The sequence below is a fragment of the Heterocephalus glaber genome, unplaced genomic scaffold (assembly GCF_053883595.1).
Source record: "Heterocephalus glaber isolate CG9 unplaced genomic scaffold, H.glaber_assembly_v1.0 deba00001509, whole genome shotgun sequence".
Lineage (NCBI taxonomy): Eukaryota > Metazoa > Chordata > Mammalia > Rodentia > Bathyergidae > Heterocephalus > Heterocephalus glaber.
This window is the reverse complement of record NW_028258325.1, coordinates 1,516,074-1,531,443: the sequence shown is the minus strand read 5'-3', so window position 1 is coordinate 1,531,443 and position 15,370 is coordinate 1,516,074. Positions and strand designations below refer to the sequence as shown.

Sequence of the window (15,370 nt, the reverse complement as noted above, 5' to 3'; positions counted from 1 at the left end):
CCACCTTGAGGGCAGCTTCGTGGGGGTCCCAGGTTGCCTGCTGGTACTCCTGGCTCGGGTGCAAACAGAGGCATGCTCTGTGCCCTGGCTAAACCTGCTTTTCTCAGCCTGGCAGACAAGGACAGAAGCAAACGCCATGTCACAGAGGGAGCAGGGGTGAGAGCTGGGCACCTGCTCAGAGGCCCCCAGTGGCTCCTTGCTCTCAGTCAGTCATGATCTCAGGGGCACTCCCACCCCATGTCCGGAGGGGCACAGACTGCAGGTGAGGGTACCCAGCCTGGCCCTAAACTAAGGGCACTGCCAGCCGGTGGGCCCTTCCCACCCCACCAGCACCGCAGGTGCCCCCAGGTCTGAACCCCAGGCTTCTGCCCCAGCTCCAGTGGGGGTTGGGGTGGGGAGGGGTCTGGAGAGGAATGGCTTCTGGGGTCCACTCTGTCCATCACTAACAGGGGCCCCTTCACAGCTGAGGCCACCAGCCTGGCCTTTTTCCTCCCTCCGCTGCCTGTGTACCCCTCTCTGCTCTCTCACGGGTTCAGAACCCCCTCCTACACGGCTCCTAAAGGCCGGATGATCCTGCCTCTTCTTCCTCTGGTGACAGACAGAGCAGCTCCACCTACCCCCTCCCTGCCCACCCCTGGGGTCACCTGAGAGCTGCTGGGCTCTGTGAGCCCTGGGGTCAGGCGGCCTCTTCCCCAGGCCTGGCTGTCACCCCAGAGCGGGCATTGCATCAGTGCCCAGAAATGTCTGCAATCCATGCCGAGGGTAAAAACAGAAAAAAGACCTCGGACCCTCAACTGTGCTTGCTCTCAGTTTGACTTTAAGAGATGCCTTCCGTAGTCAGGGAGAAGCCCCACTCAAAGACCACACCGCCTTTTACAAAACATGTTTTCTAAAGCCTTTATTTACATGGACCCTATAATGTCAGAGTGCAGTCCCCCATCTCCTTTAATTGGGAGATAGATGCCACAAGAGTATTTTCTAAGAATGGAAAAAATAGCCTGTGTCAAGCAGAGTTTGGGATGGAGGTGGGGCTCCCGGTACCCAAAGTTTTCTCCCTGGGTGAGCGCAAGGCCCAGGCTGGGCTTAGTCCTTGCCTGACCCCTGGTGACTTCTCAGGATGAGCCAGACCTTCCTGAGACCTACTCTCATCAACGTGATCAGGAAGGTGACACCGTAGGGTCCAGCACTCGCAGGAAAGGAGTAAACTGGGCAAATCGTGTGATGGATGGTGTTAAAGAGTGAGTTTTCTGTCCCCACCTGAGTCCCAGGAGGAAGCTGCTGGGGATGAGGGTCCCTCCCCCAGCATTCCTGGATCTGTCTGGAAGACCCCAGGAAGAGGCTCCCTGAGCCTGGGTGGGGCCGGGGGGTACGTGCTGTGGGAGCTGCTCCAGGGCCCAGGTGGGTGTGTCCTGCCCACCTCTGTCCTGGAGCCTGGAACGTTCCGAGGAAAGCAAGGCCGGGTGCCCAAGGGGAAGCCGGTCAAAGAGGAGCATGGGAACCACACAAGCCCTCCGGGGCCGGTCTTCTTGGCTGGATGGAGCAGGGCTCTGGGGTGGAGGCCTCTGAGCCCAGCCCACTCCAGCCTCTCACCCTCTAGCCTGAAGGTTCCTGAGGCAGGGCTCTGCAGCCCGACTAAGGCACAGAGCGGGTGGGCCAGGGTGAGCATGAGGAAATGGATGCTTGGATTCTGAATCCCTGCCAAAACCTGCCTGTGATCTTGGTCAAAACAGTTACATCTTCGGGTAGGAAATGTGGGAGGTGGGATTTAATTCCCAAGCTTACTGATTTTTTTTCTATTGATTTTTGATTCCACTAGGCAGGGCTTGCCTATCTCCCATTTGAGGCAACTTGGCAGGTGGGTTGGAGCAGAGCTTCTCTTCCCTTAGCAATCCTTCTGACAGAAATGCGAGTATATGAGGAACGTTAAGTTCCATCAGACAAACCAGCTTAGCGTTCTCAGCCACTAGAGATGACTCATTTGCATAAGATCTCAAATGTATGTTATTAAAATATGCTCCTTTCCCACGACTAAAGCCAGTCTCCTGAGGACTGCTACCAAGTCCTGCCCCAGTGGCTTATGCTCAAAGCACAGCCCAGGTGGGGATTTTCCTGCTTACTCTTCAATCTCAACTTCCCCTTCCCTGAGTAACAAATCTCAACTTTCAGTTGGGCCTACTGCTGCTCAGCTGAAAGATGACATTTCCCAGCCTCCCCGGCAGTGCAGTACGGTCACATGGCTAAGTTCCTGACTTCTGAGAAATAGGAGGGTGTGAGACTTCTGGAAAGTCTCTTTGAAAGGGAAAGGCATATATCCTTCTTCTCTTTTTCTTGTCCTGCCTGGGCTCAGGAAGTAATGGCAAGAACTCAGGCAGTCATTCTGGATCGTGAGAAAACAGAAAACAATGTCAGCTGGAAAGGCTGATCCCTGACGGTGGGGTGCTGTCCCTACCTGCAGGCCTATCTCTCTGTGGGCCTTTTTCATGGAAACATGGACAATCTGTTTGGGTCTCTGTGATGCTGGGATTTTTTGCTGCGTGCAGCTAGCTGAACCTAATCCTAACAGATAGATCTGCCTCCCTGAGGCCAGCCTGTAAGAGAGAAATTGCAAAGCCTGAAGCCTAGGAGGGGAGCTTCTGAGCAGCAGCCTGAGCCCCAGACCTTGGGATCAGCCAAGCACAGACCCACAGAGGACAGCCACTCATCCAGTAGACAATGACCCTAGGTCTGGCCTGAGTTGTCCTGAGAAAACAGTGGTTTTTCTTGCGGGGAGGGAGGGGAGGCTTTATGGGAGAAAATGGAGAGTGTGGTTTTGGACATGTTGAATGTGAGATTTGTTAGTGGTCCAGATGGTAAAGATCAGGTAAACAGGTTTGAAGCCTCAGAGTTTAGGCTGAGATGGAAGTCTCTGAAAGGCTGTGGAGAAAATGGTTGTTTAAAAGACCATATGACCACAGGAAAGCCCTCAGGGATGGGGTGCAGCGGTGGCTACCAAGGACTGAGTTCCAGGCCTCCAGGGTAGGCAGGTTGGGAGCAGAGAGGCCCTGGGAAGGAGCTGTGGGATTGAGTGGGGACAAAGAACCCAGCTGCTCCAGCCAAGTGAGGACAGCAGGTCACCAAAGGGAGCAGTCACCTGGGTCACCTACTGCTGACAGGAGGAGGAGATGAGAGCCTGGTCGCTGGATTTCGCAGCATCGAGGTTGAGGATGACTTTGATAAAGAGCTTCAGAGAAGTGGCCGGGTGGAAGTCTGATTGGAGTAGGTTCGAGGAAGAACAGGCAGGAAAGAGTTGGAGCTAAGAGGCAGCTTCGGGGGTCTGCTGTGCAGAGAGTGCTTGGCAGCTGGAGGGGAGGGAGGCCCAGCAGAGTCAGGGTCGGGGTAGGGTAGTGGCAGGCGAGGGGAGCCTCTGAATTCTGGAGCCTTCTGGGATGTTGGTGCTGGGATGGAGCCCAAGGCCTCGTGAGTGTTAGGTGCCTGGCAAAAGCCCCACCACTAAGCCATCCCAGCCCTTCTACTGTGCCTCAGACCTGCACACTTCAGGATAGCTGAGGGAACATCGAGGCTGCTGGGTGCAGGCAGAGCTGCCAGAGTTGGGACTCACCTCCTGAGGCCAGGACACTTCCACCTTTTGCGCCTTGGTTTCTTCCCCCGAATGGGGATTTTAAGTGAGACCATTATTATTCACTTTTAGCTTTGTGATTGGCACCTACAGGTATTCACATTTTGGTGATTTTATTTCATTTTCGTTATTTATTTATTTATTTTTTGAGACAGGGTCTCACTGTATAGCTTAGGGTGGCCTTGAACTCATTGTGTGGTCCAGGCTGGCCTCCAACTCCTGTCAATCTTCCTGTCTCAGCCTCCCAAGTGCTAGGATCACAGGTGTGTGCTACCACAACCAGCTGATTTTATTTTTAAAATTATTTTAGTGTTTTCATAGATCCAAATTAGGGGACCCTTGGGGGGAAGCCAGGCTTACAGCAAAGTATCTTCAAAGGTGATTAAAAGAAAGGCAGAAAAAAAGCACCTTTAACTTTAATCGAGGAGCTGGGAAAAATATCAAAAGGTGGGAGCCAGGCGTGGTGGTGCACGCCTGTAATCCCAGCACTCAGGAGGCTAAGGCAGGAGGATCGCTGAAAGTTCGAGGCTCGCCTGGTCCACGTAGTAAGTTCAAGACCAGCCTGAACTATACAGCAAGACCTTGTCTCAAACAAACAAACAAACAAACAAAAAGTTTAAAAGACTAAAAGATGTAAGTGGAAGTCAGAAGAGGGGAGCAAGAGAGGTGCACTCAAGAAAATGGAAAGTGTCCAGCGAACAGACCCAGGGGCCCAGGCCTCGCCCACACCCCGACCTGCCCCGTACCTGCGGCCGCCGGTCTTCTACGGCTCCGCCTGCGCCGAAGGTCCCAGTGCCCTCGAGGGCGGCGAGTCGCGGGGGTCTCAGGCAGGGCCGGGGGCTCTCGGGTCCGCGGAACCAGGCCCGCAGCCCGTACCCCTCAGCGCTGCCGGCGTCGTCGGCGCGCCGTTAGCTAGCAACCGCGGCGCCGCCCGGGAGGCCGCATCAGCGGAGCGCGCCGGGACCTGTAGTCCGGGAGCGAGGCGAGCGCGCTGGGCTCGGAGGGGCGGGGCACGGGGCCGCGCGAGGATTGGCTGGCCCCAGGCCGGCCCCGCCCCCGGCTCACGGCGGGCCGGGGGGCTCACGGCGCCCTCGGCGCATGTGCGGAGTGGGGCGGCCGTGACCCGCGGAGCTGCGGGCTTCCCGTGCGCGGCGAAGAGCCGCGCGCCCCGTGCCCGCGCCTGCCTGTGCGCCCGTGCGTTCGTGGGCCCGAGTCCGCCCTGCGCCGCCCGCCCGCTAGCCAAGCATCCTCCAGGCCGCGCACCTGCCGCGCGCACCTGCCCGCCGCCGCTCAGCGCTCGGGACCCGCTCGCGCCCGGCCGGCCCGGCCCTGCCTCCGCGTCCGCTCCGCGCCGCCGCCGGACACGGGCGCTGCGCTGCGGAGGGCGAGGGCCGCTCGGAGCCCGGCCGGGCCGGCGCGGCGATGATGAACAGGTTCCGAAAGTGGCTCTACAAACCCAAGGTTTGCGTCCCTGGCCGACCTCCCGCCCGCGGCCCCGACTCCCTTTCCCGGACTCCGAGACCCAGGCAGGTCCTCGGCGTCCTGGCCCCGGCGCAGGACGACCCCCAGCCTGGGCGAGGCGCACTCCCGGCTCCTGCAGGCGGCCGACCCGGGCCCCTCGCTCCCAGGCGCTCGGCTCCGGGCGTCCAGGGCGCCCTACCACTTCTCGGTACCCGCCCTGCGCTCCGAGCCCCCGAGTCCTGGCCCTCTACGCCCCGGAGTAGACTGGCCCCGTTGACTCCGGTCTCCAGTCCCCGGGTCCCCGTGTCTGGAGCGGCTCCGGTTGGCCCGCCCTGGGTCTCCTCAGCCAGGAACCACCCCCCGCCCTGCCCTGGCTCTCCGCTGCGGGACCCGTTCCCCGACGGCGCCTGAAGCCCCGGCTTGGCGCCGCCTCGCTCCCGGCTGCTCCCCGCGCCTCAGCGGCTGCGCCAGTCGCACTGCGGGCGCCGCGTTCCTGCCGCCCGCCTCCCCAGCGCTCGCTTCCGCTGCGTCCGGAGCGGGCCAGGCCCTGTGCGCTGGTCGGGCGCGGCTATGCGGGGCCCGTCGTGCTGTGGGAGAGCCCTGCGCGTGGGTCCGGAGCGGTGCGGCTTGGGTGCGGTCAGCGCCACGACCGAGGGCGGGAGCACGGCCAGCTGCCTGGACCGGCGCTTGGGCCTCCGAGGCTCCGCGTCCCCAGCCGACCCAGGATGCGACCCCTTCTCCCGCCGCGCGGACCACCGTTCTTGGTCCAGGCTTCCAGCCCCTGTCCCTCTCCGAGAGCGCGCTCTGAGGTGGGTTTCCTTAGATCTGTGCCTTCCGGCGTGGCCATCCTGGGCAGCCCCGCGCCCAAGATTTAGGGGCAAGCTTGGGGAACCAGTGTTGGGTGGAGGGCGTTCATTCCTGGCCTGGCCAGAGGCGACGCAGGCTCCCAGCCCAGTGCCAGCTGGAGTTCAGAGCCTGGCCTGACCCTGGCCACACCCTGGGCGCCCAGCCCTCTCCTTGCCTGGACTGTTGGTCTGCAGGGGCACAAGGCGGTCCCTGCATTTATGTTTGTACAGGGAGTGGGTTTTCCTTTGTGACTTTTTTTTTTTTTTGGTACTGGGGATCGAATTCAGGACCTTGTGCCCGTGAGGCAGGCGAGGTGCCACTGGGCTAAATCCCTGGCCCTCCTTTGTGACTTTTTGTCACCAGTTAAGGAAAACCCTAGTCTAGTTGTGAAGAAGTCACTTGGGAGTGGGCAGCAGGATTATTTTCTCAGCAACAAATGGCACGGGACAGACAGGAATGTATGCAGGCCAAGAGACAGTCTGCTGTCTTTGGGGACACTTGTCTTACTGGGGCCTCTGGTGGCCTTTTGTATGGCCACTGTGGGAGAGGTGGTTTCCAGGGTCCCCCTCAGGCTGTGCACAGGAAGGAAGAGGAATAATTTCAGGGTGGCCCTTGCCTGCCCCACTTTACAGGAAAGGCTAAAAGTGGGACATATTACCACCCTTGACAGTGTGCCCCAGACTTAAGAATTGTGTCCCTGATGTCCCCTCTCGCTGTCCTTCCAGGCACAGTCCTGTGGCTGGACACCTGGAGTGGATCGCTGGAGGCTTAGCTGGTCCTGAGGATTCAGCCCAAGGCTGTGTGGTTTGGGAGAAGGGAGGGACTGAATAAGACGCCAGACCCCTGCTTTTCCTCATTGTCATCTCTCTGGTGCTGTCTCATATTTGTCCCTGGCCCTTGGACTTGAGCCATAACTCAGTCTCAGATTTCATCTTCTGGCCACAGCCGTTTCGGCAAGCTGGTGCCCTGTGGTCAGTCTACATCTCTTGTTTGAGATTTGTCTGTGGAGTTAAATATCTTGATTGTTTGGAGAGTTGGACTGTGTGATCTCACCCAACAGCTTTTCGTTTTTCAAACCAAAGTTTAGATTTTTACCTTGGATTAGAAGCTAATTTTATGCATCTTCCTGTCTGGTTGAAAGTGTTTTGGCACAGGGAGCCCCGAGTCAGTTCTGGGAAGACTCCTGGCCTGGGAACTTGAAGTGTTCAGTGCTGGAGGTGGAGGAGGCGCCTGGGGAGATTGCTGCCCACAGTTAGGACTTTTTCCATTTTTGTATGTAGATATACAATTCAAACTGCATTTTTAATTTAATCCCTGCTGTGGTCTAAGTCTGAACACTGAACCCTTTCTTTGTTAATTACAATGTGGTTGAAAATATTCTGAAATAAAAATCTTAATTCATTGTTCCTGTAGTTCTAAAAAGTGACTGGAAATGCTTAAAATATTTTTACATGACACAGATTTTGATATCTGAATCATTAATAACTACTTAAGTTGGGTAAAAAAGTACCCGATGAATAATACAATAGTTTAACGTTGAGATGACATTTGCAAAGTATATTTCCATTCGTTTTCTTAAAATCAGCCTTTTAAGCACTTAACTGATTTTCCTTGATGGAGAGTGTGCTGGCTCTTTAAGCATCGCCCTGCCTGTGAGGGAAGGCGGTGCAGTGCACACTGCCTGTTTGGGTCCTGCTGGGTGTTCTGTTTTTCTTAGGGTAAAGCCTTTCCAAGAAAGACTGATGCTTTGGGAAGGCGAAACATTGCAGGCGGCATGGTGCACACCTGTAATCTCCGCTGCTTGGGATGCTGAGGCAGGAGGATTCCAAGTTTGAGGCCAGCCCAAGCAACTTCATGAGATCCTGTCTCAAAATAAAAAATAAGAAGGGCTGGGGATGTAGCTCAGTGGTAGTTTCCCTGGGGTTGAGCCCTGGTACTGGAAAGAAAAAGGTGAAACATTTTGGATCAGTTGGGGTCTTCATTTGAAAGTTATCAGTGCTTGTTTCTTGTTTGGATGTGACTTCCTGCTGATTGACCTGGTTGGATGTCCCTCGCCACCAGGAGGGAGGAATCCTGGCTGGGGCACAGGGCCCCGACCCAGGCCCAGGCCTTGCTGGGATTCGTGCCCTTCACCACAGAGCACCTGATCATCCAGGGCAAATCTGTGCTTTCCATCTTTGAGGAGAGGTTGACCTGCTGGCCATTGGTCTAGATAGTTGATGTGGCTGATTACCACACTCGGTGCCCGCCACAAAGAGCCCTTTCATGTGCACCCCCAAACCACTTCTGAAGTAGGAACTGTTGACCTTTGTTGTTCCTCCTTTGTAGAGGAGCATTCCTTGTAATTCTTCTTCCCTGAGAGACCTGGACCTTGGTGTTAATATTCTGGGTTCTGGTAGAGATGAGAGGCCTTCGCCAAGAGAATCCTGAGAGCCTGGTGGGTGGGTGTTTTCCAGGAGCCTGTGAGGTCTGTGTGAGTGCAAGTGGGATGGCCCCAGCAGGACCCTGTGGACACTGGGCAGCACTGCCTCAGTGGGCCAAGGGTGCAGATCCACACCAGGGGCTGCCAGGTTCCAAAGTGCCAGCCCACTGTGCCATGGGCCCTTGAGTGGAGCTGTCCACCTGCACCATGGCCATGTGGCCTGGGGATGGCTGGCACCCTGGCAGCGAGTGGCTGGCAGGCAGGTGCTGGAGCAGGTGGGCTGGTCCCGTATCTGCATGGCCCCCGTATGGGTGGAACGTGCAGCCTGGCCCTCCTTTCTGGGCTCCTGACAGTAGCTGAGAAGAGGGCTGATGAGTCGGATGGCAGACACCTCTAGAACACAAGCAGGTGCCAGAGCACTAGGAAGGGTCTCGGCGGAGGCAGGTGTCATGTGGCCTTCCCAGACCTGCCTGCCCAGGTGTAACGGGAGAGGGGCTGTGCAGGGGCAGCTACCAACTTGTGCCTTGAGTTTCCCACTCTTCTGCTCTGCTCCCCCACAGCACAGCCAGTGCCCAGGCCCCTGCCCCTGGCCCTGCCAGGCACAGCCTGCTGCAGCATTTGCGATTTGATGGTTAACTTCTACCCGGGATGCTGACTGGCCTGCTTCCTGCTGATCAATTCTGAGGGCCACTGGGTTCGAGGTGCGTGCAGTAGCGAGTTCTCTTGTGCCTTGGCACTAGCCAGCTCCCTCTTCTAGGGACACAGGTGGGGCTGGGATGCTCAGCAGCGCTGAGTTAGGCAGGTGGCTGGGCCCACGCTGCCTGTCTCTGTGGCCCAGGTTTCCCTGGCCTCTCTCCTGTGTCCTTAATGCTGTGCGGGGGTGGGGGGCGGCCACTCTTAGGCCTGGCTCTGCTGTCTGGTCTCAGGCAGGGACTAGCTGTGGTTCCTGCATGGCGGAGCGGAGCGTGGGGTGCCTCTGCTGGGTGAGGGTGAGGCGGGGGGGGGGGGAGGTGTCAGCATCTGTGTGACTCTGTTGTCACCCGGTCAGAGCAGCACGCTTACTGGAAGTGAGCGACACAGTTTCTGTGAAATGGGCGAGCCAAGGCCAGGAGTGAGAAGCTTCAAGTAATTGATGTTTGGGCTCAGCATCATCATGTGGGCAGTTGCCAGGGAGAGGGAACACAGGGCCAGGGGCTGTGCCCTGAGCTCTGGAAGGGGAGGAGTAAAGTGACTCCCATCTGCCTGCAGAGATGGGTGATCTGAGGGTACAGGTTTGAGTTCCCGGAACAGCAGAGATGCTGGCTACAGCTGTGCAGACAGGCACACCTGGGGCCTTTGGTGGCCACTGTGGTGCCTGAGCTGACAGCAGTGAGCAGCTGAGTTCATCAGGGCGCCCTGTGCCCTGCCGAGGCAGTGGCCGTGAGCTATGGAGTGCTGTGGGCTTTCAGTCTCTCCCATTTCACTTGTCTTGAGCATTGCTCCTTCGTGGCTTCTGTTTCTAAGTAGTGTTGGGGCCACAGAGAGGGCAGTGGGGGCTGCTCTGGGGCCTGGGAGGGGATCTGTGCACCGTCCTTCCTTGCCCACTGCCTCAGTTTCCCCAGCTGTGAAGTGGAGTTGTTGGGAGCTTGCAAAGGACTGCTGTCAGTGTTGACCGAGCTCATGGGTGGGCTGAGGTGGTGTGGACTGCTGCAGGACCCGAAAGCAGCTCCGTGGGGTCAGTGACAGAGTCTGATGGTGTCCAGAGCCCCCTCAGCTCCCACCTGCAGCCGAGTCCTGGGGAGGGAGGTCTCCACAGGTGCAGCAGCCCTGCCCTTTCTCTCTAGGTGGCTGGTCAGGCTCCTGCTTGAGGAGCTTGGACATCTGGGCTCAGTGAGGGGAGCCACAGTGACAGATGAGAAGGATGCTGCCCTCCCACTGCCCGGGCTTCCACCTCCCCTGTTTTGGGAGGGCTGTGTGGAATTAGCCAGTGTGGGCAGCAGCAGGGTCTGCTGACAGCCCTAAACTTTGTGGTTTAGGCACAGAGCTTTGGAGTGGTTGGTGTTTGTGTATGTGTGTGGTATCAGGGATCGAACTCTGGACCTTGCACTTGGAAGGCAGGTGCAGTGCCACTGAGCTAAATCCCCCACCCTGGAGTGGTTGTTTTTAATTTAAATTTTTATTTTTACAAGTGCATGTTTGCAGTACATAATGAGCACATTCCTCGTGGGGAGCTGGTACGTGGATGTAACCTATCTTCATTCTGTGTGCAGCCCTTCCTCCCACTCCCTCCCCTCCATTTCTTGGTCTTCTCCTCATTTGTAGATCTGTCTCCCAGCAAGTGAACTTGCAGGCCTTGACAGCCAGAGAGGCAGAGCTGGGCTTCGACTGGGTCAGGCGGACCCAGGGCTGCAGTCTGTAAGACCGCTGTCCTTTGCGTGTCACAAGAACTTCATTTTCTGGAGGAAGGAACTGTAGCTGTCATCGGTTTTACATGGGTTCCATTTGGTGAAACAATTCCTTTTGTATTCTTCATAGTTGGACTGCAAAGAAACTTAGATATTGATGGGCAATTCAGGTGTTTGAAGGAGAAAGACAAAAATAAATGTTTTTTTTTTCTGATCTGAATAGATTAAGCAGAAGTGGAATAGAACATTTTATATTATGGTAATTTATGTAGAAGAGTTGGGTAAAATGAATGGGATGATTTTTCTTCCCTAAAACAAGCATGTTCTGATTGTTTTTGTTCTGGGGGGCAAGGGGCCAGGGGGCCTTCAGACAGGGCTCCTTTCATGGCTGAGGTCCCCTGAGCTCTGGTCTCTGCCCCACTGGGGTGTCCCTGCCCTCCTTCCTGACAGCTACATGGGGGGGGGCACTGGGTTCCCGGGGACAGGGTGTGCAACCCCTGTGTGGGACAGTGTCCATAAGGCCGTGACCTTTTCTTGGGATTTCAGTTTTGGAAAATGTTTCTGATGTTTTTAGGAGTATTATGAGTATAAAAAGAAACCTAAACGCAGTGTCAGCTCTGTGTCAGACACAGTTACAAATGGTGTGCCCTTTGATTGATAGCCAAAGGAGGGAGCAGCCCAAGCATCTGTCAGTGGCTAATTGGACAAACAGAATGTGCTGTATCCCTGCAATAGAATATTATTCAGCCTTAAAAAGGAGTAAAATTCTTATAGATGCTACAAGATGGATGTACCTTGAAAACACTGTACTGAGTCAAAGAAGGGTGGCATAAAAGGCCAGAGCGTCTATTTCCATGTGCATGAAATGTCCAGAATAGGCAAATCCACAGACAGGAAGAGATTGGTGGTGCCAGGGCTGGTGGTGGGGTGGTGGGAATGGGCAGTGAGTTTGTAAGGGTTTGTTTAGGGTTTCCGTTAGGGGTGATGAGACGGGGTCAGTGCTGGGGATTGAACCCAGGGCCTTGAGCATTCTAGGCACACGTTCAGCTCCCTCAGCTCTGTGGAGAAGTTTTGAGACAGGAGAACAGGAATGGCTGACAACATTGCGAGTGCACCAAGTGCCTCTGGAGCCCATGCTTTAAACCGAATGTTATGTGAATTTCACCTTGTTGAAAGGAATCACAGCTTTTTATTGTTTTCAGTACTAGGGATGAACCCAGGGGTGCTCTGCCACTGAGCTACATCCTTGGGCCTTTTAAAATATTTTTAAAATTTGGAGACAAGTTCTTGCTAGTTTGCCAAGTTGCTCAGGCTGGATTCAAGCTTTCAATTCTCCTGCCTCAGCCACTCTGAGTGCTGGAATTGCAGGCATGCCCACCATACCTGCTTGTGTAGCATTTTTTGAGGTTAATAGATAAGGAGAAAGATGGTTCTGTTTTTGGTACTGGGGATTGAACCCACGGCCTTTGCACTAAGCTGCATCCCCAGCCCTTTATTATTTTCAGACAAGGTCTTGCTCAGTTGCTAAGGTACTCCAGCTGGACTTGAAGTAGTGAGCCTCCTGCCTCAGCCTCCCAGAGTGCTGGGGTTACAGGTGTGCACCCCTGTGCCCAGCCATGGTCGCACTTACGGAGGCACTTGCTGACTGTCCCCTCAGCTTGATTGGAGGTTCTCTGGGGACTGCCCCACCAGCACAGATGTAGGCTGTCACTGTAGGGGATTCCCTCCTCTGAAGATGGACTTCGTATCCCTGAGCAGCCTCTTCTGCCCCGGGCTTCTGAAAGACAGCAGTGAGGGGACCCTGTGCTGCCGCTGTTATGGTGGTTGGTTCCATTACATCATAAAAACCACCTGGTCCCCCCGTCTAGCCACCCATCCAGGTCACCTGCTGACCTCTGCCTGCTGAAGGCCACCCCGTTGGCTGGTTGTGCCCAGCTGAGCCCCACCTGGCAGAAGCCCCACCCAGATGAAGCCTGGTGCAGCAACAGATGCCCCCAGGCCCTGGCCACATGAGCTGGTGGGTAACCCCTGAGTCCCTGAGGGAGTGCTGCCTGGCTGTGTGCCCACTGCACTCAGCTCTGTCACAGTCTGGGGTGCGCCAGCCTTGGGAGGCAGGAGCCTCATGCCTGCTGGTCACGTGGGGCTGCATCTGAGTTGGAATGGGCGGGCAGGGGGCGTTCAGCTGGAAGTGTGGCTGGACCACGGTTGGCAGGGAGGGTGAGGATGTGCCTGAAGGCTCAGTGGCCAGCAGCACAGGGTGACATGAGGTGGGGCAGGCGTACAGGACGGGTCGCAGGAGGGCAGTGGCAGGATAGGGTCACTGCTGCCATTTGGGGGGCAGGGGTGACTCCAGGGAGAGAGTGACAGCTGGTGACTGGCAGGGACAGACGAAGGACTTGGGGCCTGGGCATGGCTGGGCGGGACTGGGGGGTGGAGGGAGAGTGAGGATGCTGTTTGCGGCATGGGGAGGATCGGGTTGGTGCTGGCGTGTTTGAGGTGCCCACGCCCATGCAGGTGGAGGGTGGAAGGGGACAGACAGCAGGTAGGTGGTCTCCCCACAGCAGGGACCCAGAAGTACTGGGAAAATGAATGGAGAGACTTTTACGTACTGAGCTGGTAGAGAGAAGGCAAGTGCTCCAGGTCCAGAAGTGAGAGGACACAAAAACCCCGAGCTGGGAGCACAGGGAGGCCCACCTGTCTGTGGCCGCAGGAAGCCACCAGAGCTGAGTGCTTCACCCTCTGTCTCATTCAGCTAGGGCTTGGTGGCATCTGCTTGCTGTGAGAGGCTTTGTCTGGGTAGGGCTTCTATCAGGTAGGGTGCAGCTGGATGGGATGGTCAGAGGGTGACTTCAGCTGAGCGGGGTGGTCAGTGTGCTGACGCTCAGCTTCGAGCTGTGGTCTGACAGAATGACTCTTGAACCAGGCAGGGTTGTTGAGATGGATCTCATAGGTCATCCGGGCTGGTGCAGCCGGTGCCGGGCGGCCCTCTGTGTCTCCCATTCTCCCAGATGCTGAGTTTAGACCCTTCCTCTTCCCTCCCTCCCTCCCTCTTTTGTGTGTGGCTGGAGATGGAACCCAGGGCCTCTGCACACGGGAGGAGGCAAGCACTGTGCCCCCCGACACATCCCCACCTTGAGTGAAATCTTCTGCAGGGCACCCCCAGGGTGGCAGAGCCACTGCATCCCAAGCTCAGCTTGGGTGTCCCTTCTGTGGTACCCACTCCAGGGCAGAGACTGTCCACACCACTGCTCCATGGGGTGGCAAAATCAAGGGAGGGTGAAGAAGGGTGTACCCTGGGGTGTCTCGGTGGTGGCCCAGGCCTGAGGCCTGGGGGTGGAGGGGGGTAGGGATGGAGGCGGCCTTGTCTCTACCTGGGGGCCAGCTGGAGCCAGTGGCAGGCCTGGAAGCCCTGCTGTCCACTGTTGCCCAGGGTGGCATTTTGGGGACCTGGATGCAGTGGCATGAGGCTCACATTATCCTGCCACACCTCTGGAGTAGAGCACACAGTAAGAGCTTGCAAGACACATGAGAAGGTGCTTCCCCAAGGGCAAGAACCAGCAGCCAACAGGAGCAGCAGGATAACAGGAGCCGGGTGTACAGGGACGAGAGAGGTGGTGGTAGGACCATACGGCCACCCGAGGCCCCTGAGCAGGGGCCGGAGATCCTGCAGAAGTGCAGATGGTGGTCACTGAGCTGAAAACAACATGGAGCCACTCAGCAAGGGGTCCAGCAGCTGGAGGGGACCAGAGATTGGAGGGCAGTTTGAGGAGGTCGCTGCCTGGATGACGGGGGGGTTAAAGTGCTGGCATCGGAGGCTCGGGTGCATGGAATGGGATTGCAGGGGAGGAGGCATGGAGAAAGGAGTTTCTGTCTCATGGCTGGAAGTCCCCAAGTTGAGTGACCAGATTCCTGAGCACAGGTCCCAAATGGGTAAGTGTGGCTGCCCGGAAGCTGCAGGGACCAGTGAGCTTCCTGTCACCATAGCGAGGGCAGAGGTGCGTGTGGCTCACAGGGTTAGAGGGGCCTCTCTGGCCTTTGTTGAGGGTGAAAGGGAAGGGAAAGGCCAAGACCTCACAGGACACCACACGGCTGCCGGACTGGAGGCCCAGGCACTGCGGAGCAAACTCAGAATAGTCCTGGGCTTAGCTAGGCTGCTGTGCACAGGGGAGAGTGAGGTGGAAGACAGTTTTAGATCAAGACAGAAAAGTAACCACCCCCAAACCCCTGCCAAAGAAGCAAGGAACTGGGAAATGTGCTCCAGAAGACAATCAAAGTCAGGAGGGAGGTGCGTGGGCGGGCGAAGCGGGCAGACGTCGGGAGCCATGAATACGTCCACCCAGAGAGCAGCTGCTGCTGGGAGGGGAACGCCACGTTGGTGGGAGTGGGCTCCAGGGGAAGGTGATGGGAAATCTGGGGAGACCCTTGGGAGGGTCAGTGCTGGTCTGAGGTCCCCCACAATTCGGGATGAGGCTGACATTGGAGCCTGAGTGCAGGTTGTGAATTGACACAGGCCATCCCGGGGGAGCAGCACAGGAGGAGAAACTGCACGGGGGAGAGGGTGGGGAGAGCCCAGAGTCCACTGGAGCAAGAGGAGGGAGAGGCCAGCAAAGCAGCAACACAGTGAATGCAAAGCAGCCATCA

General features: G+C 56.8%; 2 protein-coding genes across 12 annotated transcripts in view; one reads left to right on the top strand and one right to left on the bottom strand.

Annotated features, from left to right (window-relative positions):
* Window positions 1–4,600, bottom strand: part of Cfap99 (cilia and flagella associated protein 99) — a 41,595-nt gene extending 36,995 nt beyond the window's left edge. For 4 of the 7 annotated variants that reach the window (XM_087187229.1, XM_013073013.3, XM_087187231.1 and 1 more), the window contains exons 1-2: window positions 3,131–4,356; window positions 5–108 (exon numbers count right to left, since the gene is read on the bottom strand). The gene's annotated coding sequence lies outside the window, so the exon portion shown is untranslated. The other 3 variants (XM_087187226.1, XM_087187228.1, XM_087187227.1) reach the window with 3 other exon arrangements.
* A 119-nt stretch (window positions 4,601–4,719) lies between these two features.
* The window catches only part of Zfyve28 (zinc finger FYVE-type containing 28), an 86,681-nt gene continuing 76,030 nt past the window's right edge, over window positions 4,720–15,370 (top strand). The window contains exon 1 of one of the 5 annotated variants that reach the window (XM_004847389.4): window positions 4,720–5,077. In XM_004847389.4, coding sequence (XP_004847446.3) covers window positions 5,039–5,077 — 39 coding nt within the window. In that variant the 5' untranslated portion in view covers window positions 4,720–5,038. Of the gene's footprint in view, window positions 5,078–5,232; window positions 5,887–15,370 lie in introns of those variants that run through there. The other 4 variants (XM_087187776.1, XM_087187778.1, XM_087187775.1 and 1 more) reach the window with 4 other exon arrangements.